Source organism: Sciurus carolinensis, chromosome 10 (genome assembly GCF_902686445.1).
Source record: "Sciurus carolinensis chromosome 10, mSciCar1.2, whole genome shotgun sequence".
Taxonomy (NCBI): Eukaryota; Metazoa; Chordata; class Mammalia; order Rodentia; family Sciuridae; genus Sciurus; species Sciurus carolinensis.
The window spans coordinates 129770203-129793720 of NC_062222.1; the positions used below are offsets into that span (position 1 = coordinate 129770203).

A 23518-nucleotide genomic window follows, 5' to 3' on the forward strand; every position below is an offset into this window, starting at 1 on the left:
GAAAAGCCAGTGGGGGAAAAAATACACTTTTGCAGAAAAATGAAAAACGTAAGTCCTTTATCAGCAAAACCAAGGAGAAAGAAAGTGGTTTTTCATGAAGAAGGGATTAGCTGTGTTACATATTTGGAAAAGGAGAGAAGAGAGGAATGAGAATAAACCATTGGACTTATTAGCAAGACAATGGTACTTCTTTTTTGGGGGAATGGGTACTGGGGATTGAACTCTGGGGCACTCGACCACTGAACCACATCCCCAACCTTATTTTGTATTTTATTTAGAGATAGGGTCTCACTGAGTTGCTTAGCGCCTTGCTTTTACTGAGGCTGGCTTTGATCCTCCTGCCTTAGCCTCCAGAGCCACCGGGATTACAGGTATGTGCCACTGTGCCCAAAAAGGCAATGGCATGTCTCGAATTTAATTTCTGTAGTGTGATCAGGAAGAGGAACTAGGTTATAGTGGGGTAAGGTCTGAGTGCTGACAAACTGAAGCGGGAAGTATGACTAATATTTGAAGAATTATAGAAGGAAAGGAAAGACAGGCAATGGCGGTTCAGGGTGTATCTAGGTTGGAGGAAGCAGATTTTAGAATTGCTGGACTCTTGAGCAAATAAACAGGTAGACAAGCAAAAACATCTAGGGGGAAGTTGGGTCAGTTGGAGAGCCAGATCTTGGAGTAGGAGTGGAAACAAACGCAAGTGGAAAGGGGAGAAACTTACTTCCTGGAAAAGGAGTGAAGGAGAAAAAGGACTGAACATCCAAAGAGGTGGTGTGGTGGGGAGGAGAGCAGCTGAGGTGCCAGAGAGCCAGGCCACAGTCCGCCGCAGCCAGGTGAGGCTTAGAGCAGAGTTAGGACAGCTGCCATGGCCGTGCACATTGTGAGCCCCTGTTACTGTCTTTAGGAGGATTAGGCAACCATACAATAACTGTCTTGAGAGCTAACAATTGTTTTGAGAGAAATGAGAGTTCTTCAAAGGATTTTTGAGAGCCTGTTGACCGTCTGATTACTAATAACCTTGATACCCAAAACAGATGGAGTTTAGCAGATCATTTATGATTATGACACTTTAAGTGTAATAATTGACATGGTACTCCACAGTACTATTTTCACTTCTGTAATTAAGAGGAGTAGCCATTTGCTGGACACCATGGAAGGCAGGTACTTTGATGGGTGCTTGGCATGTATTTATGTATAATCTATCAAAATGTATAAATGCATTCTACTGTTATGTACAACTAATTAGAACAAAATAATTTTAAAAAATGAGTTATCTTCAAAGTAGAGTACAGACTCAGGTATGGGAAGAAAATATTAGATCTTCTAATTTATTTTTATTTTTAAAGTGCTTTTAAAATATTGCTACACATGTGAATATATATAATTTAGAAATAAAAACACATGTGCTGGAGATACATGCACACTTTTTACCGACAGATGCACAGAGTTCAGTGAGCAGTATGTGATGAGTATAAACACCATCAGCCAAACATGGGAGCGCTGTGAGCATGTGACAGGTGTTCTGCATCCATTTTCTCATTTACTTCCTACAACCCTCCATCTTCACTTTCTACTTAGAAGTAATGACCTCACTATCACCTCCATTTTATCAATGAAGACACAGTTTGTGAGAAATTAGTTTCCCAAGCTCACACAACTAGTAAATGATGGAGTTTCAATTCAGACAATCGGACCCCCTAAATCATATTTGTAACCACTGCTATATAGTATCCCTCAATAAAATCAAACAGCCCCCCAAACGACAGAATCACTTTTGCAGGTCTGCGGTACCTGGGAATCTCCCCTAAAAAAAGAAAGAGGGTTGGGAAGTAGTTCAGTGGTAGACCTGTCGTGTGTGAGGCCCTGGGTTAAATCCCCAGTACTGCAAGGAAGAAAGAAGAAGGGAGGGAGAAGAAACCCGTTCTTTTCAGGAGATAAAGTTACCTTCATTTAGTTTTAAAAAACCTATGGGTCAGGCAATGTACATGCTATTTTTTTTTTTTTTGGCGGTACTGCGGGTCGAACTCAGGGCCTTGTGCTTGCGAGGCAAGCACTCTACCAGCTGAGCTATCTCCCCAGCCCAATGCTATTTTAGAAGAGAGAGCCAGGACAGAAACTGAGGTCCCCAATCCTGTATTTTAAATTTCATTATTCTGTTTCTCTGCAGATCAGGTGACAAGTTTTATTTAGGAGCATTTAAGTGACTAATTCTGCCAGTATACTTGCCACTACATTTCTTCAGCTGTGTGTGTGTGTGTGTGTGTGTGTGTGTGTGCGCGTTAATATAAATTTTTTGGATATGTAAGGTATTTAAATAAATTGATCAATTAAAAAAAAAAAAACAAATCAACAGTTAACCAACCATGTTTAAGAGGAAATGGTAATACTCACATTATCAGGACCAATTAAACAGCCCACACTTTTCAAAGGGCAGAATGTATCAAATTGTCCATAAAAGTGTCCACTGCAAGGATTCCATATTAAATAATGATTTTGTTCCCAAGTTAACACATAGGCAGTTGGACCCTGAAGGGAAATATCCATGAAAAAGTTTCCAATTAATGATGCAAGTAAACTCAATAGTAGTTTGCATAGACATTTTGTTATTTTAGTTGAACCTCGAATTTCTAAAATCCCATGGTTAATGGAGAAAATTAATTTGAAGTTCTAGGTTGTACTGATTTTTAAAATGAAATCCATTTGGGGGGAAATTTTTGCATCTGATGTTAGTATAGTGTCCAAATAAGGACAACAGTAACCCAACCAGAACACTTTAAGATTGGTTGAAGAACTGTCATTATTGAAAATAAGCAGTCATTGGCATTTTCTTGTTAGAGTCAGTAGAATTGCCATTTAGGTATCAAGAAAGATATTTGAATTCTATTTCTGATAAAAAAGTAAGGTATTTGATATACATTTGTAATTATGTACATGCATAGAAGATTTGAAAGGTGTTACAGTTTAAATCTTAACTGTCCCCCAAAAGCTGGCATACGGAATGTCTCATCCCCAGTGCAGCCGTGTTCAGAGGTGGGGCCTTTGGGAGATGACGGGACCCTGAGGGCTTTGACCTCATGGATGAATCCTTCATCTGTGGGTCCACAGCTTAATGGTTTGGAGGCAGGGGTTTGTCACCGAGTGCTCTCTCTTTGCTCTTGGCTACCATGAGATGAGCACTCTGCTCCACCACTCACTCCCTGCTATAACGTTCTGCTTCATCACAGGCCCAACACGGGGGCCAAGTAACCAGGGACTGAAACCTCCAAAATCATAAACCAGAATACATCTGTCCCCCTTGTAAGTTGATTATCTCAGCTATTTTGTCACAGTGATGGAAAGCTGACTGACATAAAATGATACCTGCCTAAGTGTTAAAATTAAGACAATACCTTGGAGGAGGGTAGGTTTGGGGCTGGAGCCTGAAGAGGGACTTTTACTTTTTACTCACAATATTTGTGTATTGTTATAGTCTTTTATTACAATGAGGATTGATTTATTTATTGCTCATGCATAATTTCACTTTACAATATGCTTATAATAGCCTTCAAGTTGTGAAGTAACTTGCTTAGGGTCACTTGGCTAATGAGATGTAGACATGGAACCTTAAACCCAGGTCTTACACTTGCTTGCCGGCTCTTTTTTCCCTTGTGCCAGCCAGCTGCTCTTGCTATCTCATGCTCAAGGATTCCTAGTGTCTCCTTCTACCTCACCTCTATGGCCTCTTTTTGAAATATTCTTTGCATAAGCTGCTTCAACCCATGTGAAATTTCTATCCTTGGTTCTCAATTATTCATCATTCCCCAAATTTGGGGGCTCTTTGCTGTGACTAGGAAATAAAATTCTGATAGTCACTAAGTCTGCAATATAATAAAAATAGCAATAATAACATAAAAATATAGTTGTCAACTATAAAAATATAGTTGTCAACGTTCTTTTCCTTGCTCCTGGGTTATCTGGCTTGTCCCCATTGCCTGCCAAGTTAGCAGACACTCACGTCATGGAAGCTGTGGGCATGAAAGGAGAGATCTCTCGCCTTACCACACTGCTTTGAATCCCTTCCCTCCTTAGGGTGTAGAACACGAGATTCCTAAGGAATCAGAATGCTCAGGAACACGAATAGGGCGAGGCTTATACTAAAAGGACTGCCAAACAGGGACTTTGGATGGTAAAGGGTCTGGGTTTGCTAAAAAACATTTTGAAGTGCTGTGCAGGGTCCTTAATGCCTTGTTAAACCATTTCAAGTTACCAGTGGTAGTTAAGGCATCTCTGGGCAACTGAGAGAATTATTATGAAAACAAGTCCTGCCATGATCTGAACATCTAACTGGGTTGGACAAATACAGTCAGCCTAAGTGTTCTCACCTCAGGAATAGCATTGCCCATCACCAGCCAGGCCTTCCTACCCAGGAACAGAAAGTAATTACATAGCAACACTGCATGCTCTTCCTCATCTCCTGCCAGGAGATCAAGAAATTGCTGACGAAAAGAAAAAAAAAAAAGGTGTTGAGTACTTCATTCCGGATTGACCATGCAGGATTTCAGTAAGTCACAGTTGAAATTAGTGCCTTAAAGCGTAAGACCTACTTTAAAAATCTTTTCCAAAATGTTGACCCTGTATTGATAATGCCTTAAAACAGCAACAACACTTCTGGTGAACAAGGTGTTTTCTTTAACAATAATGCTCTCAATGTGGATTTCAAGAATCAACACTCAGTATGATTGGGGCGGGGTAAGAAGGGAGACACTAATTTCAAAGTTTTAGTTTTTATTTTGTGTATATGAGAGCTCACTATGTGCTCAGTGATCCTTAAAGTGCATTTTTTACATTAATTCATTTTGTCCTAGATTAACTTTTTCAGGGAAGTATTCTTGTTTCCCAGTTTTGCAGGTGAGAAAGTAGAGGCACGGATCAATAAAGTGATCAGGCCAGTCTGCTTCTAGAGTACGTGAACTCTTCTAGTTTTCACATAGCTTCTTATAGATCCCTCAAGGTTATAGATTTTGTTTTCTGAAATTATCAACATTTACGTTGCCAAAATATATTGGGGAACAAAAAATATAAAGTGTACTTAATTTCTTCAATTTAGGACTATCCTTCAAAGGAGGCTGTATAATACTCTAATGCAAAGAGTACAAAGTGAGATCTGGAAACAGAATGAGTACCTAAGATGTTTGTTTCGTATTACCTAAGATTTAGTTGAAAATTCATACACCACGTATCAATTGTAAATTCCACAAAATGGAGGTTTTGCTCATATCCAGGCCTCGGTACAGTGCCCAATATGTGGTAGGTGACTGTCTTAAGTAAACAATGATAATGACATGCCTCAAGAAGTCCACAAATTAAGGATTATATCATTTCCAATTATAGAGTGCAATTTTGATTTTTAAAAAAATATTTTTCTAGTTGTCAATGGACCTTTATTTTATTTATATGCGGTGCTGAGACTTGAACCTAGTGCCTCACACATGCTAGGCAAGCACCCTACCACTGAGCTACAACCCCAGCCCACACAATTTTGATTCTTTTATGAATAAAACAGGTATAGTAAGGTAATAATACTAGATGGATAATTCAGCATTAAGACCTCTGAAGTGTCATTTTTTAAATTCTTTCTTTAATTTTTTTTTTTTAACTTCTGAATTTTGGGATAATTGAACCAGGAAGCGAATCACTGCAGAATTTAGTTCATATGGTCAAATAGATCTTATTTTTGATGACAAATGAGTGTTGCAGTTGAAAATTATGCAAGCCATTTAGCGAAGATGCAGTTATGTTAGCTCAATTTAGTTAACCTCTCCCTGGGAGGGGAACAACTTACATCAGACGTGCTCCAGAGATCACAGATACCGGCGAAGGAAACGGTGTCGGGCAAGAAAGGAATCAAGGACACATATCGCGCGACCAGGGCCTGTATACACAAGACCGCTTTAAAAAATTGTTTCCAATAAAATAGAAAAATTAGAAAGCTGCAAACCCTACCGCATTTCTGAAAACAAGTTTCATATGTCATGAAGAATGACTGCTCACTCTGTGCCCGCTGTTGTGTTACCTTCATCTTCACCAGATAGCCTATGCAGAAGGTTATGGCTGTTGTCCATCTTCCACCAGATGAAGAAACTGACTTTTGTGTCCCTTGAAATGTCCTTATCTTATTCATTCTTTTTCTCTTCTCCCTCTCCACTTCTTCACTTCTGGGTACAACAGGACTTTCCAGGATCATGGCGTACTTTCCCTAGCTCAGTCCTGAAAGCAGTGTTTCTCCAAGGAGCCTGGTTCACTTCAGAGGGGGATGGGATTTAGGGACTGAGATCTGGACATCCTCAGAGATATAACTCATATTTCTTTAATTTAAACACCATGTTTACTGGCCTATCCATGTTTCCACTTGTTTGAATTTTTGTGCATTTCCAAATTTGTGCATTTTCATACTGATTTGTAAGAGGATTTTGTTTTTTGTCTTTTATTCTGGTGCCCATTCCTTTATGTATTATATATGTTGTAAATATCCTCTCCTGATTTGTGGCTTGATTTTTCATTTTATTCATGGTATCTTTGGATAAACTCAAGTTCTCAATCCACCCCACCACTGGGCCGCTGGGGATTGAACCCAGGGCCTTACGCACACTAGACAAGCACTCTACCACTGAGCTACATCCCTAGCCCCTCAAGTTTTTAATTTTAATGTGGTCGCATTTTTATTTTTTTTATGATTTGAACTTATTTCGGACATACATTATTCTTATCGTCTTATTCTGTAATTTTACTTTCCATACTTTTTCTGTGATTTCTTTTCCCCTCCCAACTCTCTTCACCCCATTTCATTTATTTTCTTGCTAGTTTTAGAAGTTACACACACTCTGTTTATTTACAGGCTAATCTAGAAATTTCAATATGTATATTTAAATTAAATTCTAAACTTAGTTATCTTTACCCTTATTTTGAAGAACATCAAGGGCATTAAAATACTCTCATCAGCCCTGTCCTAATACACACAGCCTGCTATCTGTGGATTGAGACCTGAAACCGTGAACGCCATATAAACTTTCCCTCCTCTAAAGTTGTTCTGGTTAGGTCTTACAGTGAAAAAGCTGACTAAAACAATATCTATTTTTCATCTTGTGCCAATAATTCTGTCTACAGTCTTTGTGGTCAGATGCTTCAGGTTATTGTTTATGCTAATTCTTAAACTTCTTTATGGTGACTTATTTCATTGATGGTCTTTTATGGTATATTCATGTCTTTTAGAACTTCTGTGGATTTTGATTTTTTGAGACTGAGATGAAATGACTCTTCTAGAAGGATTTGTGTTTGCTTTTGACAGGGATCTGGGATTGTTACAGAAGTGAATACTTTCAACTAAATATTTGGTTGAAGTTTTTTTGAGTCCTACAGACAATATAAATTCTAATCCCACATGTGAGTAAGTACAGGTCAATGATCAGGTATTCTCTGGTGAGACTCTATTTCTCTTTCATCCAGAGGCAAGGCTAGACAGCCTGGATTCCTTCTCAGGGTGGGGACTTCCCACATTTCCCACTGAGGTCATTGTCCTCACTCATCTTTACCTGAGTCTCTAAGCTGCTAGCCTGCTCTAGCCCGGGTCTCCCATCTCCCACAGCCTGTGGCTCACTGAAACTGGGCTCTAGTGGTCAGGAAGGACAGCAGACATTACTTCAAGCCCTCGCCCATGTGGAATATTGTTTTCTTGTGTCTGTATATTTTCCCCCTTCACTTTACTTCTATTTCAGCCACAATTTTTAAAATATTTCAAATATTAATGTATTTTCACTCTTAAGTGTTCTCTGCAGGGAGAAATCTCCTGTACATCTACTATGCTAGCCAGAATGGAAGTCTTTATTAGGTTTCCAATAAAAAAAGTGACTTGAAAAAATGGCATGTAGAACACAGGGTTGTTTTTTAAAATATACCTACATCTGCAAAACATTTCATCTTATTTCTAAATCTTTATAGGAATGACTATTAGCAGCAGTCACTCCCTATGCCACCCCTCTCCAAAAACATTATGTTACTCACTTAAAAATGTCCTGTTTAACACGTGGCTTCTGTTTCATGAGTTTGTGGTGGCGTGGTTTGAAGTCAATGAATGGACTGTGTATATTTAATGGTCCAGTATGGGTGCACTTTGGAGTGATAACTTAAATGCTGAAAATGCTTAAATTGTTGAAATAATTTTTTTTGCTTAATTTAAATCAATGATGCTTATAGCATTAAGCATGGTACCAAGTAGTTATTTCAGTATAATAGAAAGCACATGAGTTCTGAAACTAGAGGCCTTGGGGTTCACATCCTAACAAAGTTATTGAGAATACACAATGAAGACATGCTTACATAAGACATTTTGAAAGTGCAGAATACCTTCCCAGATGTTGAATATTCACCATCGAATATAATGCCAGGGACATAGTAGGCACTCAATAATTATTAATGGAAAGAATGAATTAAGAACTATTTATTTTCATCCCTGGGACCTACAGACTCTTCTAAAGAAAACAAGTCTTGTGGCAATAAAAAAGTCTTAATCATTACTTTCATCACCAATGACCTTGACATAAGTAATATCTTTTAAATAGTACAAAATATGGTACATATTTTAAATAGTACAAAATATGGCAAGATACTGAAAATTTAAAACATTTTTAGTAATGTCTCTGATTAGCAATAAAGTACTTACTGCTGTTGCCTGTGGATTATTGGGGTAGGCATTAAGGAGCTCCTTAGGAGGGTTTAAAGGCTTGAGATACCGTGTTACAAAAACAGTTTTTCCACTCATGTCAATTACGGTTGTAAGGCACTGACGATTCAGAAACTTTAAGGCACATTCAGCTTGAAACTTCTCTGTTGCTTGAAGCAATTTCTCATCTTCCTGAGACTCAAACTTCAAAAAGAAAGACTTATGGGTTTACATATGCTCATGGGAGACACAATGGTACATGTTCAGATGCAACAGTCAGCGTGAACTAACGGTGTGGTCTGGGCAGCATGAGTAAGTGAATCTTAATAAAACCATTACATCTTGGTGTCCCTGCAGCTTTATTTAACTATATTTATAATTTAAAAATTAGACTGCTTTACTAAACACTTAACATACACATTCAATAGGATTAAAAGAAAATAGTGAACAGGAAAGCAGCCATGTGGAAACACTGGAATATTAAAGTACTCTATAAAAAACAGACTACAGCATGCTGATTCTGATTTGTGAGCCCAAGCAATGGTGTTTTATGTGCATTTTGATGTTGGTTTTAAGACGGGATGACCCAGAAATCTATCACCTCAAATGTAAAATATCTGTCACAGATTTCTAGGATAGAATTGTGAAGCCAGAAATAATTGTACTTTTAGAAAGATGGAAAACTATGAACAAAACTGGTTCAAAAGAAGGTACCCAGTCAAGTTTATCCCTGTTCCTTTAAGCCCATCTATTTACTTATTCATCCAATTACTTGAAAAATGTTTGCTAAGATTCTAGAAGATTCCAGGTATTTTGGATATGTGATTATGAAATAATCCCCTCAAGGAACTTCTAGCCTGGAGGAGAACATGGACACCAGGTGCTCAACTCCTTGCCCAGAGCTTCTACAGGGATAGGCACAGGGTGCTAGGGGAGCAGCTAAGAGAAGCAGCTATCAACGCTGTCCAGGAAGAACACACAGATCTTGAATCAGAACTGACAGCTGACTTTCCAAGTGGATAAAGTGTGTCAGGAACTTTTTCTACCACTTTGCCTTGGTGTTCTGTATCTTAACTCTATAGCAAGCTATCGCGGGCAGGGCCTGTGTTTGGGTGCATTCCTTCCTACCCCTAGCCTGCATGGGGTAACCCCCTAAAAAGTATTAGTAGTCATTAATAGTTGTTTAGGCCACCAGGATGCCATTTTATGATGTGAAACAGGAATTTAAGTAGTATGGTATGTCTGTGATTTAAGGGTCAAGGAAAAGCTAAATGCTAAAAGAATCTGGGTGTTTGTTTATTTTGTACGAGGGATTGAACCCAGGGGTGCTTAACTACTGAGTCACATCCCTAGCCCTTTTCTGTATTTCATTTAGAGGCAGGGTCTCCCTGAGTTGCTTAGGACCTTGCTAAGTTGCTGAGTCTGGCTTTGAACTCATGATCCTCATGCCCCAGCCTCCTGAGCCACTGGGATTACAGGCATGCACCACTGCGCCTGTCTTGGGTTGTTTGCTATGAAGCAAATTTAGGCAGAACTGTTAAATTCAAAATTCACTGGACATGAGATTTGGGGGAGTCTTAGCTGGCTACATTTTTTTTTTAATTTTAATTTTTATTGTAATTAGCTGGCTACATTTTTTGACCTCTAGGTTAATGGTTAATGAAACACTTATGGAAAAAGCAAACAGGTTTATCCTGCCTTTTAACAGCTGCACATGGCAGTCCCTACTGAGCAGAAACAACTGTGAGAGCTAACCTGTCTCTCTAAGGAGCAGCTAACGGACTTGATGTGAATGGACACATGGGGATAGCTCTTGGTGTGCAGGCGACCTTCACACTAATGCCTTCTTAATTCAATGCCAACCAAAATTCACTCTGACAAAAATGTCCAAGACATCTTTTGGGGGAGTGCTGAGTTGAGCCCAGAGCTTTGCACACACTAAGCACATGCTCTACCTTCAGTTACCCAAAGCTGGACATTCTTCATGGACCTGCAGACATCTATATTCACTGCCGAGGGAACACACAGGCATCAGGATCCAGCACCCATCCCCGGGACATTTGACATAGCAGCTAATTAAAAGCTAATAACTACCGACTGATGAATTATAGAACAAAGCACTGGGTACCTTCTTGAGCATGTTGCTCATCTATCATAGGCAAGAAAGAAGAAAAAAGAGAGGAAGACTTTATTAACAGCAATGTTTTTAAAAAACTCATTTTTAACCAAGTTAAGGAATGTTAAAACAGTGTTTCAGGAGTTGATTCTTTAAACTTTTACATTCATAAATACCTTTAAAAAATATGGAGGGATTCCCTATGGGAACCTGCTGCTGCCCATGTGGATAGTGGGACTCTAACCTGCTAATCCCAGAAGTTACTGCTAGTGGCCCAACAACTCAAGGCTGTGGTCCCAGTTGTTTCAGGTGAGAGCTTCTCTCAGAGTCTACAGGTGAACCACAGGGTGGTGTTTTCTGCCTGAGTGTTAAGGATCCCAGGGTCCTGTCAACCAACATGCTTTCCTTATCAAACAGCAGCCAGAGAGAAGCCCTCTTCTTAGAAGCCTAAGGGAAATGCTTCACACAGCCACAATGGGGCAGTGAAATGCCACTAAAGGCAGCATTAGGGACGACGCTGCAGGACTTGAGGACCTGTCCTGAGCCCCGGATGCCTCTCCAGGGTCCTGCCGCAGGAGGTGAGGGCTGGGGAAGGAGGCCTAGCACAGAGCAGTTCAGGTTTGGTTTTTTTTTTGCCAGTCCCAGACAACTTTGGCTTTTCGGAAGACTCGCAGCTGACTGCCTTTTCTCTTGTTAAGAATTGCATAGAAATAACGAGTTCGTCTTTTGTCCAGCAGCATTCTTCCATGCTAATATTCTTGTCCCTCTCGAGTTTATACATGAAAACAAACATTCAGAGCATATATTTGTCTTTCTGAAAATATTTCGAAATGCATATATTTTAATGTTTTCTTGAGAACCTGAGCTTTAGTGACAAAGCCTAGCATATAAAATTCATTTGAATTTCAGTCCATTTGTATTTCCAATAATCCCTGTGTCCTAAAAATGCCTTGCAAATGGAATATAAAAAGGACATTTCTCTGTGAACCAAGTTGTAACACAGGAAAAGAAACAGCAGTGCGCTCACTTTTTTTTTTTTTTTTCCCATCTCCATCTAAATCTTGATTCCAATGGGAAAACAGAGTCAGCAGAACACTAGGTTCTGCAGCGCAGCTTGGAGGTTGTGGCTCTGCAGGCTGTAAGGTGAGTGGCGTTTCCACCTGCTTATCTGACTGCTTTACCTGGGGGCCTAGAGCTCTGGGTGCTGGTTGAGTGAATACAGGGTGGAGCCAGACAGAGGTTTACCGTCACCTCTGCCACGTGCTGCCTGTGTGCCCCTGCAGAAGAAGAGTCTGCTTTTCCTCACCTCTAAGTTGGAGACCCACACCCAAGACACCTGTGAGTGCGAAAGAAGAGAACATGTCTCCAGTCTCTGACAGTGCGGAGGACAGAGTAAGTGACTTCAGATGTATTAGTGGTGGTTGTTACTACTGGATTAGTTTATATATGCATAAGAGGTCACAATAACTTCCAAATCCAATGAGGGCAGTGTGTGTAAATGCTATGTAAGCATTTATGTTAGGAAAGCTATTTCCTGGTGATGAAGGTTGGGAACTGTTAACAAATGGAAGTTCTAGACATTCTTTTTTCTAGAGCTGTTTCAAAGAGTACTTGTGCAGATGTTTGTTTATTTTAAGAAATGAATGGTGATGACCCTTGAAGGTCATCTGGCTTTATGAGCCTATGAATCGACTCAATACATAGCACAGCCAGGGATGTGAGGTCAGAACATGGAAATCTATTTCGGCATGCTTGCCAGCTAATGTCAAGTGAAAGAGCAATCTGATGTTCTCATTTGTCATATTTCATTTTCTTCACATTGAGAAAATTCTTCTAAAAGCAGAACATGTTCACATTTGTCTCGCTCTGCCTAAAAGTTTAGACTGCTGATTGACCTAATTATTGGCTCAGTGGAAGTGCAAACCCACACATCTCTTCTCTCCTCGTCATTCTGTTCAAACTGAAAAAATAATAAACAGAGATAGATTGTAGTAGGAGAACCTGTTGGTATAGTGCAGAGTTGGCAAACTCCACCTGGTAAGCACCTCTCACGCTTCACCGGCAGGGGATGTGGGTTCCAGACTCCAAGCAGGGTTACCTTTTCTCGAACTGACTCTCCAGGAACCAGCTGAGGCTCAATGGTGATGAACAAGGTGATGTAGGAACCTTCACTTAAGCTTCGGACAGAATCGAAGCCTCGTTCAAGAATCATGTTTCTCTCCTTACTGTAGCCCAGAAGAACTGGGGGAATATCTATTTTAAATGTTCCATCAATCTGTGAAGAGAACATGAGCTGGTAAGCATTCTGGCGATTTTCCAACAGAAGTTCAAAGACGAGTCTCAACTCATCAAATAAAAATCACTTAGACTGGCATAGGAAGCCCATCCCATCTTTCAAGCCTTGTCTCTTTCATGGATACTTGTTATCTCTTCCACACTCATAGTTTATTTCATTTGTTAGATTATGGTTTTCTGTTGGACTTTATAATTGTGTGCACATTTGTCATATTCTTCCAGATAATTACTCCCTGAAAATATTTTCCCTCTTTTTATCATCCTTCTCTGACATGTAAAAGTGTTTTGTATACACATTAGGTTGCTTAATAAATGTGCCCTGCATGATTGATCAGTCACTTATTCAGAAATAACTTATGTAGAAGTTCAAAAGCCAGGACTTTCTCACTCTTGTAAAGTTGAAGCAACAACGAATTTACAGAAGACTAATGCTGCAGAATTATTAAAAGCTAGAATTTAAAATTCACAAGTTTGCAAAGAATTCAATTTTTATTTTAGTCTTTAGTGGGTATTTAGATCTCAGGAGAAATAAAGAACTTAAAATTTCAGTGAATAATAGCTTTTAGGGATAAATTGAATAGATTCTTATTTATTTTTCTCCTTACACTGACAGAGCACCCCAAAGCCTCTATCTAATCAGATGACAGGGTAGGGGGTGGGCAGATAAAAAAAAAAAAACAATCACATAAAAAGTACAGCTGAAATAACGGAGCACATTTGTTCTGTAAAATAGGTGGATGACACAGGAAGGAAGGAGTACTACCTTGAAATATTTGAAGTGTAAGGATTTAAGACAGGGTTTTTTAACCTGGGTTCTGGTGACATTGGGGCCAGGTCACTTCTGGAGGGCTGTCCTGTGCATTCAGGTGTTTGGTGCATCTTGGGCCTCTGCACACCAGATAGCATAGCAACCTCCACCACAATTAAGCATGGAATTTGGAGTCAGACAAAACTTCTTAAAAGACAAATGTAATGAAATCAATCTCCAAAGATATAATGAAGCATATAAACCAAAATGTGGAATAGTTCTCTGTCCTTTTACCAGTCCTAGCATGTTGGAAGTCATTAAAAGTTGAATCCCAAATGTGCTGTAGGCTTTGTGATTTGAATAAGTTACTGAACCTCTCCATTTCTTCATCTTTGAAATGGGAATAGTGATCCAGAGGTGTTGTGAAGCATAATCAAGGTGACATATAAACAATGGTATGTAATGTGCACCCAATATAGTTACTACAGAGTCAGGAGTCTACTTGTTCAAAGCAGCTCCAGAGAAAAGAATCAGGACCTAACAATCGGAAGTCTAGGGAAGGACATAGATTACAGCACAGTGCAAAGGAAATCTCCACAGCAGAGCTCTTGGAAAGAGAACAGACTGCCTCAGAGTAGTGAGGGCCTTGTCTGTGATCTCCAGAAGCACAACAGAGCCACAACATCACCAGGTCAAGCAAAGGGTTTTGAGTAACTACTTCTGAGTCTCTCCCAAATGTGAAGTTCAGCAATGCCAAATGTAACAGGCAGTTTGATTTGTAAAAATGATGCCTTTTTTTTTAATTTAAAATTTATTCTAAGAGGAAAATGTAAATTCTTTGGGCCAGAACATCACTGCAACATGATCCACAGACTAGTCTTTTTCCCCAGGGACAACTGCAATTCCAGTTGATGCTTGAAACTGCAAGCAATCCAAGGTTCCCTGACTGGAGTTTGGGTCTTGGTCTTGCTGGAGACTGTGGCCTAGGTAGTGTTCATTCTGTGTGGTCATCACAGCGGCTTATGGTCTCCTGTGGCTGTGTATTTAATACTGGGGTGTTAAAGGATGTTCAGAATCTTTAACTGTCCCAGATTAGAGCTACTAAGTCATTCAGGAGTTGCCAACCTAATGGATCCCCTAAGTAAAATGGCTAACTCTGAAGACGGGAACCTTTGTGGAGCATGCTGGTGCTCATGGATTTTCATGTTTTAAATAGTGTGCATCGCAGAACTATTAATAGAATGCATATCATTAAATGGGCCATCGTCCATTCTGATTGTTTCCTTCAAATTACTTTCAGGCACCATCCATTCCACTTCTATCATTTGGACAATTCTCCACTTTGTCCCACCACTGCTTCCGTTGAAATGTTTTAGAAATTCGAAGATTTGAACAGTCCTATATTAACTGTGAACTCTAAGGAACACAGAAGTTTAATAAGCCATGCAAGTCTGACAGAAGATCAATGACTTCATATAGTGATTTTTATCTTTCCAAGGGCATTGCTCGTATATTCTCTCAGCATTAAGACTTTCACAGGAAAAATGGCTAGAGCTGAGCTTTTTCTCATGGCACTCTGACTTTAGGTACTTACCCTTGCTTGGAAATAGATAGTGCTAAATGGAATTTTCACACATCCCAACCAGTGTCTCTCAATACGGGTATGGATTCCACTTCCCCTTTCACGGTCATCCTAAAGGACACATGGGAAGTAATAATTGTTTAAGAACTCCAGACATTCATTTAATTAATTTGACAGCAGGAGAGCAGCAGGATTTTAGCTGAAAGTCTGTGGCCTTGGGTTTCACAGACCTAATCAGGTTCTGGCTCAGACACTTTATTAAATGACTCTAGGAAAGCCATTTAGTTTCTCTGAACTTCAGTTTTCCCATCAATGAACTGGAGATTTCCTGATCTACTTCATAGGGTCATTTCAGAATTGAGTAAGACAGCCCATGCAAAGCACTAGTACAATTCCTGGCGCACCAAATACTCGGCTGATAACTTAAAAAGCTAGTTCTCTTTCCCATCTCTCCCTTTTCCCAACTATGCTTGTCAAATTTCAAATATTTCAAGCACAACAAAAATGGAAATTGTGCTTAGGAAATATGTAGGGGGTAGAGGATTTGCCAAGTGCAGAGTTCAGATGTTTTCCTTCACACCGAGAACTTACCTCTGAGACGTCGTATAGTACTTCATCGAAAATATTAATAAACACATCATCTTTCACTGACTGTAAACTCGCTGAGCTGTAATCCCCATTAGGAGCCCTGCAAAATAACACGTGAACAGGGACCGTGGAAGTAGGCAGAAGAGAAATGATCAGCCCTCAAATGTCAACATTTGAGCAACACACAAGTAGGAGCACAGGTGTGGGATTAAAACCCGTGCTTTCATTTCAAGGATTTATCTTGGACAGGGATGCCGTCACGTCATACCTACACCCCGAGGGAGAGAGCCCTCGATTTTAGGCTCTGTGCCCATCCAAACCCTCTGCTGGCTAGTAAGGCTGTAAGCTTTGCAAGAAGTCATCTTTTTGTCATTGTTGTTTTTAGATGTACCTGATGGTAGAGTGTATTCTGACAATCACACATACACGCAGGGTAACTTATTCTAATTAGGTCCCACTCTCGTGGTTGAACACGACGTGGAGTTACACTGGTGGTGTAGTCCTAGATGAACATAGGAAAGTGATGCCGATTCGTTCTACTTTCTTCCTATTCCCATCCCCCTCCCTGGAGGAGTCATCTGGGCAGGGCTGTGGCGGCCTCCAGGGGTGCTGGTCAGTGGTGTGCTTCCTAAGCAGCTGGGCCCCAGAGGGTGCCTCTCCGGGGAGACCACTGGCAGCATAAACCTGCTGCTGCTCTGTGGCTGTTGAAGGGTCCCGCTGCCCACGCACAGGGCACGGCTCCTGCCTTCTAACACTGCGTACCTGAGGCTGGAGCACCACAGGTGTTTCCCTGAGCAATCTCGTTGCTCTTTCTCCTTTCTTGTGCTCACTCTCTGGGTCACAGTGGTACCTGGCCCTCTGCTCTGGCTTAATTAGTTGTAATCCTTGCTCTGCCTCTAATTTACTCTGTGGTTTCTTAGTCACCTTCCCTCTGTGGCTTTTAGTCTCTTCTCTATAAAAGCAGAGGGTTGGATTAGATAAGGTCATTTCAAGTACTAAAGTGATAATCTTTTAAATATCTAAAAAGTTTTGACCAAAGTTCTGAAATGCTTGTGTATTTCTTGTGAGGGAGAAAGAATCACTTCTGGGGAAGTAGGGAGTTTCAGATTTGCTTCAGGAGAGGACATGAGGAAGAAAGGAAACGCAGTATAGAGTGGTCGGGGGAGGGAATGAGAAAATTTGGGCGGGAAGAAACCAGAACCTGGTGGGAAATAGAGTGTCCCAACAATGACCCCAGGTTTCCAGACTTGGACATCTTTCCATTTTTTATTCTTGAATGCAGTCAGCTGTGGGCCTGAGAGGAAAACCATGGGACTTGGTTCTGGAGCCCACCAGCTACAAACTTTTTGCCATGGTCTTTTCTGGCTTAGTCTCTGTTTCCTTTGCATGTTTTCAAAATATCCGATAGTTATTTAAAGAGGAACATATGCTCACCTAAACGGAAGGTCAAGTTCTTCATTCCAGCTGGGATTGGGCCCTTCAGCTGTTGTCGTGTGGCAAATTGTTCGTTGAAAAGAGACTTCTACAAAAGGACGCACTAAAACCTTCAAAGCAAGAACAAACCCTGCGTCCATCATGGGTAGATGAATCAGTCTGTCCTCAGCAGTGGTAGGATATGCTTAATAAATGGTATGTTTTTGAAAGAACATGAAGCAGGATGCAAGACTCCACGAAGTCTATAGGCGGTTCCTAAAACCTAAGGGTCAAGACTGGAAGCTGAACCAGTGTAGGGGACTCTCACCTGGCTGAAGGCGTGGTCGGGGCTGTGGGCTGGGCTGTGCGCGCTTGGGGAGGCAACACGCTTCTCACTGAAAGCCCTGGAGGATCTCGATGGCTGCTGGAATTTGCTAGGAGGGAAAATGTATGAAAGAAATAAGTGATACGAAGAGTCTTAATTTTCTACTGAGAATATGGTTTAGTCCTTCAAAGATATATAGTCCTGGTGGCTGTGATGACAGCCGTTGTCCCTGAGTTGTTCACACTTCGGAAGGCTCGGTATTCGCAGGTCCTCCCTGGTCAGTTGGTGGTTATAAAAGCCTTCTCCAGATTCCATTTCCAGGCCTGCATGTCTGGCTGAGAACTGAGGAAAAAGAAAAATGTTCCTTCTCTCTCCTCTACTCCCAGGGTCTGCCTGAGTCAGGACCTGACTTTTCTCCAGAAATGAGAGGTAAAATCCCTCTGGGTAGCAGAAGCTGACCAGAAAGTCCTGCCTCCTTCCCATCTCAGTTTTCTCCCCCTTTCTCTGAACCTGTGCTTTCCAATGGCCACAGAAACAAGCCCCGGGCAAGGCCCGTCTCTCTGGGTCTGCCAAACCTCACTGGCAAAGGGCAGGGACTCCTTGCTCCAGTGAGGACTCATGGTCTTGCCTCTTTCTCCCTCATGATTGCATTCTTAAAGAAACAAATGAAGATTATTTCCAGAAAGCCTCTTCCAGATACCTACCCCGACCATCCTAACAACCCACTTGCATATCTATACTGAATGTTATGGTTTCCCAATTATTCTGCGTTCGTTACTGAACAAAGTACAAATTGTCTCTATCAGATGCTTGACTTTTCACATCAGTTTTCAGACAATCTATGAGATGGTATAAGTGGAACATTTAACATCACAGCTACCCACTTCTCTTTGGAAACATCAGTTACATTATTTAAAAAACAAAACAAAACGTTTGTTTAGGACATCCTTTATTTTAGGCCCAATGTCTGACTCAGGATGAAAAAACAAACAGGAGAGTTCAGTTCAGACTAAACAGGACAAAAGGCGGGTAAACAAGCAACCTCAATAAAGTGCCTGTAGCCACAGGCAGGGGTGTAGGAGCACAGAAAAGGAAGTGGAAAATCCTGCCTGGGGTGCGAGGGTAGGGGGTGAAGATTTGGGCAGGTTAAATGGAAAGAGCTGATGTCAGCGCTATCTGGATGCATCTGCTTTGAAACGCACAGCATGGAGGACCAATGATGTATTCTTGAATTATCTGAATGAATGGTTTAATAGTTTAAAGTATTATATAAAGACCAAAAATAAAAGGAACACCTCTATGTTCTAAAAAAAAAAAAACCAAAAAACAAACAAACAAACAAAAATGCAGAACGAACACCTCTGTGTTCTTTCTGTGTGGGTTTTCACCCCACAGCTGAGCTTCAAGGCAGTCGGGGTGGCTTGGGGAAGCAAGGCCCCGGCAGATTCAGGACTCAGGTGGACACTTAGAAGGAGCAGAGCAATGAGCATGGATGTCAACATATGGTAATGGGTTGAGGAAAAATTCTGTGAAGAAGACAGGGCCCAGCAGCGAGTGAGCACGTGGAGGGATGGAGAAATGAAGAACAGCAGGAGGAAAGAAGACGCTAGCAGCTGGCCTGGGGCTCTCCCGTGGAATCGGACGGTGCCAAGGGACCCTGGTCACGCCTCTGGCATCCCCTTCCATTTTCCCTCTAATGAAGGAAGATGGTAAGAGTAGTGAGTGTTAGCTGAAATGACACGTGATCTTGTTCGTGTTGAAAGGACCATATATTCCCTCTTCCATGACACTGGAAAGGGCACCAGCAAAAAGAAGTTCTAACTCTTGGACCTTCTATCTCTGCTCTCCAAACGTATAAGAAACTCAGACTCATCTCCCCTGAGGTTGTGGGCTCCCCACTGCCCCCAGGACAGTGGCCATGGTAGTCCGAACTCAGTCCTCTGAACAGGCAGGAAGGAAGAACCATAATCGGACGCTTCCTGTGTATCTGCCCGGCTCACGCCCTCTTCTGTGACCCTGCCTCTGCTAGAGGGGACTAGACCATGGATCGACCCCTGACCCCAGTTAGCACCTTCAGCTTCTGCCCTGAGAAGGTGATGCTTAGCTGGGGGCACCCTCACATGAAAATGAAGCAAAAGGAGGGACGCGGTGAGTGCCACACCAGGAGAACCATCCCCCCTCGGGGTCCACCGTGCAGCTCAGCTGTACCTCTGGTCCATGCTCTTCAGTCCCACTGTGAGCCCTGTTGAGCCTGAATTCACGCTCACATGCCAACAACAGGCCTTGGCTTCAGCGAGGGCTCCCAGGCCCATGTGAAGAGCAAGAGGGAGCACCCTCCACGAGACCGCCTCTGCTGGGCGCCCGCACCCGCCATCCCCTCACCTTGCTGGTGGCTTCCTCACTGGGATGTCATAAGCCCGCACAATGTTCACCAGCAGCTTGATGTCTCCATCCGACAGGTTCTGGGCTGTCACCTTCTTCCGCCCTTTCCTCCTTGGCCTCAGTGGCCGCTTTTGTTCTGCCAGCTTGAAAAGGCTCAGGCCCAAAATGCTAATGGTTACAGAACAGGATTAGAACTCAAAGAAAAAGAAAGAGCTAGAAAACGGGCGATGACTTTACCAAACTCTGCCCCAGGATTTCTCATGGCCTCTGAAAACTGTCCTGTTAAGGAGAGTGGAGAGTCTAGAAATCCTGCCCATCCACAGCTGGCTTGCGGAACATTTTTTTTTGGCTACTCCTCAGAGGAAGAAGAGCCATGCCCGGGCCCCGGTCTGCCCTCCTGCCTGGCTCCCTACCTTGCTCACCTGCGGCCCCCAAATATGCCCTCTCCTCCCCCACCCCTCACCATTGCTCCTGTCAGTCCTGCCTCCCCCTCGGGGCCAGCCTCACTCACCTGGAAGGGACCTGCCACTCTGCATCCACCCCATGGCATTATTCACTGCTCCATCCACATGAGGCAGTGTGCACAGCTGTGTGCACACAGCCTTCCTGGGCAGAGCTGGGGACCTCTCACTGTCTGACGTTAGACAGCACTGGGTGTGAATCCTGGCTCCGCTCCTTGCCTGAGAGCAAATCATTCCACCTCTTGAGGTCTCTGTTTCATCCTCTGTGAATGAGCATAATTTTCCCCACCTCTTGGGGTGGCTGGGAGGATGAAGCAGGAGGGGCGTGAAGCTCCTGGCACTGATCTAGCTCTCTCTAGGTCCCTAAAACATCGCTTCTGGGATGAGGCCGGGACAAAGGTGACTATGCTGGAGGAGACGAGGAGGTGGATGGGGAGAGAATCCTTGTCTTACCAATCTCTCCCTTTCACTGAGATGAGATTCAACAAGCACTTCCGGGAAGATGAAAAAAGAGTCAGGGAACCCCAGGAGAAAAGTCCAGGGGGAACCTAAGTTCTTGCTCAGAGACTGAACAGGAACACAGAGGTGACCGTCTGAAAGTGGACATTAATGACATGCCAAAGGGCCACAGAACAAAGCCACTTCGGCGGGGCTCATGGTTCTCAGCTTCGCTGCTCAGAGTCCAGCTGGTGGAGCAGCCTCTTGTCTGGGTCCCTCTTTGGATGGGGGCCCTGCAACTCCTGCCTGGCACTACTGGTGGCTCCCACAGGCAATCCCAAAGGGTTTCCAGGAGCTGTTCCACTTGTTCTCCAGGGTCCTGCACAGCAAGGTACCCTCAGTGTACCTATTAAGCCCTTCTGTGTATCAGGGACAGTGCTAGGACCTACTTATAATGAACTCATTCTTGGAATATAAGTTTACCCCATTTTTCAGTTGAAACTGGAGACTCTGAGAGGTGCTATGATTTGCTGAAGGCTTCTTAGGAGGGGAGCTGGGGTTCCAACTCAGGTCACTGACTACAGAGCCCCCCTCTGAGTCACTCTGCCAGGACACCTACTAACCCAAACTCAGGGCCTCAGAGACACAAGTCTTGCCAGGCATCCTAACATGGCAAGTTTTCTCCCTTATCAATGCCTCCCTCCCAGGAAGTGACTCCTGGCTTTGATCTCCCACAACCGTCAGCCTGGGAGTATCACATGACTGGGACCAGTAAATACAGAGACATTCTGGTTTAAAGCCAAGAGCAAACTGAAATTAAAATAAAAAAAAAAGAAGAATGAACGTACCCCGAGCCTTCAGAACTTAATGCAGAAAGTAAAGCAGGAAGAAAAAAAAAAAAAAAAAAAAAAAAAAAGAAAGAAAGAAAGAAGGAAAGAAAAAAAAAGAAAAGAAAAAACAGCATGAAAAACCATCATTTGTTCTAAGTGTCATTTTCACGACTGTGTGACATTCAATGATAGAACTCTGCAAAGAGAGGGGTTTCCATGGGAATTTTGGAGACACTTTCTCTCTTCTGTTCATGGATGGAGGTGGAGGGGGCTGCCTTTCACTAGTCAGATGGGGGAGAGGAAGGACATGCACAGGGAATGACCTTTTTAGGACAATAAAATTTGACCCCAAAAAAAGTCACAAAGTTAATGGGCCCACAAGACCACCTTTCACCTTTTATGTGCTCACCCCTAGCTGAGACCTTTCAAGATTATTCTAAAAATGGGGAGTCAATCGAGCAAATACAGTCAGTTCCCAACTTCCATGTCAATATCCGTTTTCCCTGCTGCCCTGTGTCCTTCCTGTGGGGTGCCTGAGCCAGACCCCCTGCCCTGTGACACAAGAGCCTCTGAGGGGGAGCTTGCAGCCACCCCCATGGCCCTGTGATGGGGAAATTCTGGCCTAGGGAGATCAGGAAAGCAGAAGAGGAACTGCAGGCTGGAAATGCCAGCAGGGCTGGTTGAACGGAATTGTGGAAATGGCAGGTAGTGAGGTGGACTTGGAGACGGGCAGGTGAGATGGCTGTCCTGGGTGCCATGGAGAGCCTGCGGCGACTTGTCCTAACAGGCCCCTCAGGTGGACCAGGTCTCCAGCAGAGCTCTGGGCCATGCATACCACATCATGCTTAAAAGCTCTCGTAGGGCACCTTTCATATAATAGAGTGAGAACAAAGATTTTACAGGAAGTATTAATAGTGGCTTTGATGATTTTTACCTGATATTGGGAACTTCTTCTTCTACCACCAAATCAGTAAGAAGAAAATGGTGTTTTGCAAGTAGGAAACGATTTATCACTGATTCTCTAACCTAGGGAAAGAAATCAGCTTTATTTAAAATGTTCTTATTCAAACATCATAGTTCACTCCTTCCAGTCTGCCCTAAGGCCACCTCGTCCCCTCCCCCGCTCCAGCTGTTCCTTTCTCTGCTCTACAGCTGGTCGCTTGTTGTCAGCTCTCTAGTCCCCCCAGGTCCCTGCCCCCAACTGTCCACTCCTTAAAGGCAGGGGTTTTCTGTTTTGTTCACTGTTACATTTTCAGAAGCTGGAAAAGCTCTGGATACAAAGGATAGTAGAATTCTGCTGGAAGAATGCATCACCCATCACAGAAAATAAAAATAGGACCAGTCTGGAGCACACACAACCGATTCTGAAGTCCTTTCCTTATTCAAAATGATGCATGTTCTTATTTAAATAGAGACCTCAGGGACCAGGAGGGCAGCCCAGTGGTAGAGGACTTGCCCCAGCATGTAAGAGGCCTGGGTTTGATCCCTAGCACTGCAGAACAGTTAAAGTAAATAAATAAAAAGAAATACATAAAAACTTAATAAAATAAAGGACCTCTAAATGCCATAAATTCTTTCTTTTCTTTCTTTTTCATGCATGAGCTATATCATAGATAAATTAGATGGGGGAATGTGTTCACTACAGCATTTG

The 23518-nt window shown here is 42.4% G+C and overlaps 1 protein-coding gene across 6 annotated transcripts in view; it reads right to left on the bottom strand.

Moving 5' to 3' along the window:
* Positions 1 to 23518, bottom strand: part of Cc2d2a (coiled-coil and C2 domain containing 2A) — a 108831-nt gene that overhangs the window by 7111 nt on the left and 78202 nt on the right. For 4 of the 6 annotated variants that reach the window (XR_007110521.1, XM_047566708.1, XM_047566706.1 and 1 more), the window contains 12 exons: positions 22802 to 22893; positions 21886 to 21900; positions 20139 to 20306; positions 17760 to 17865; positions 17453 to 17562; positions 16022 to 16118; positions 15443 to 15541; positions 12904 to 13080; positions 8690 to 8893; positions 5816 to 5905; positions 4356 to 4469; positions 2386 to 2520 (listed from right to left, as the gene is read on the bottom strand). Coding sequence is in view for 5 of the 6 variants with exons in the window: in XM_047566708.1 (XP_047422664.1) it covers positions 2386 to 2520; positions 4356 to 4469; positions 5816 to 5905; positions 8690 to 8893; positions 12904 to 13080; positions 15443 to 15541; positions 16022 to 16118; positions 17453 to 17562; positions 17760 to 17865; positions 20139 to 20306; positions 21886 to 21900; positions 22802 to 22893 (1407 nt within the window). In the remaining variant the exon portion in view is untranslated. The remainder of the gene's footprint in view (positions 1 to 2385; positions 2521 to 4355; positions 4470 to 5815; positions 5906 to 8689; positions 8894 to 12903; positions 13081 to 15442; positions 15542 to 16021; positions 16119 to 17452; positions 17563 to 17759; positions 17866 to 20138; positions 20307 to 21885; positions 21901 to 22801; positions 22894 to 23518) is intronic. The other 2 variants (XM_047566709.1, XM_047566707.1) reach the window with 1 other exon arrangement.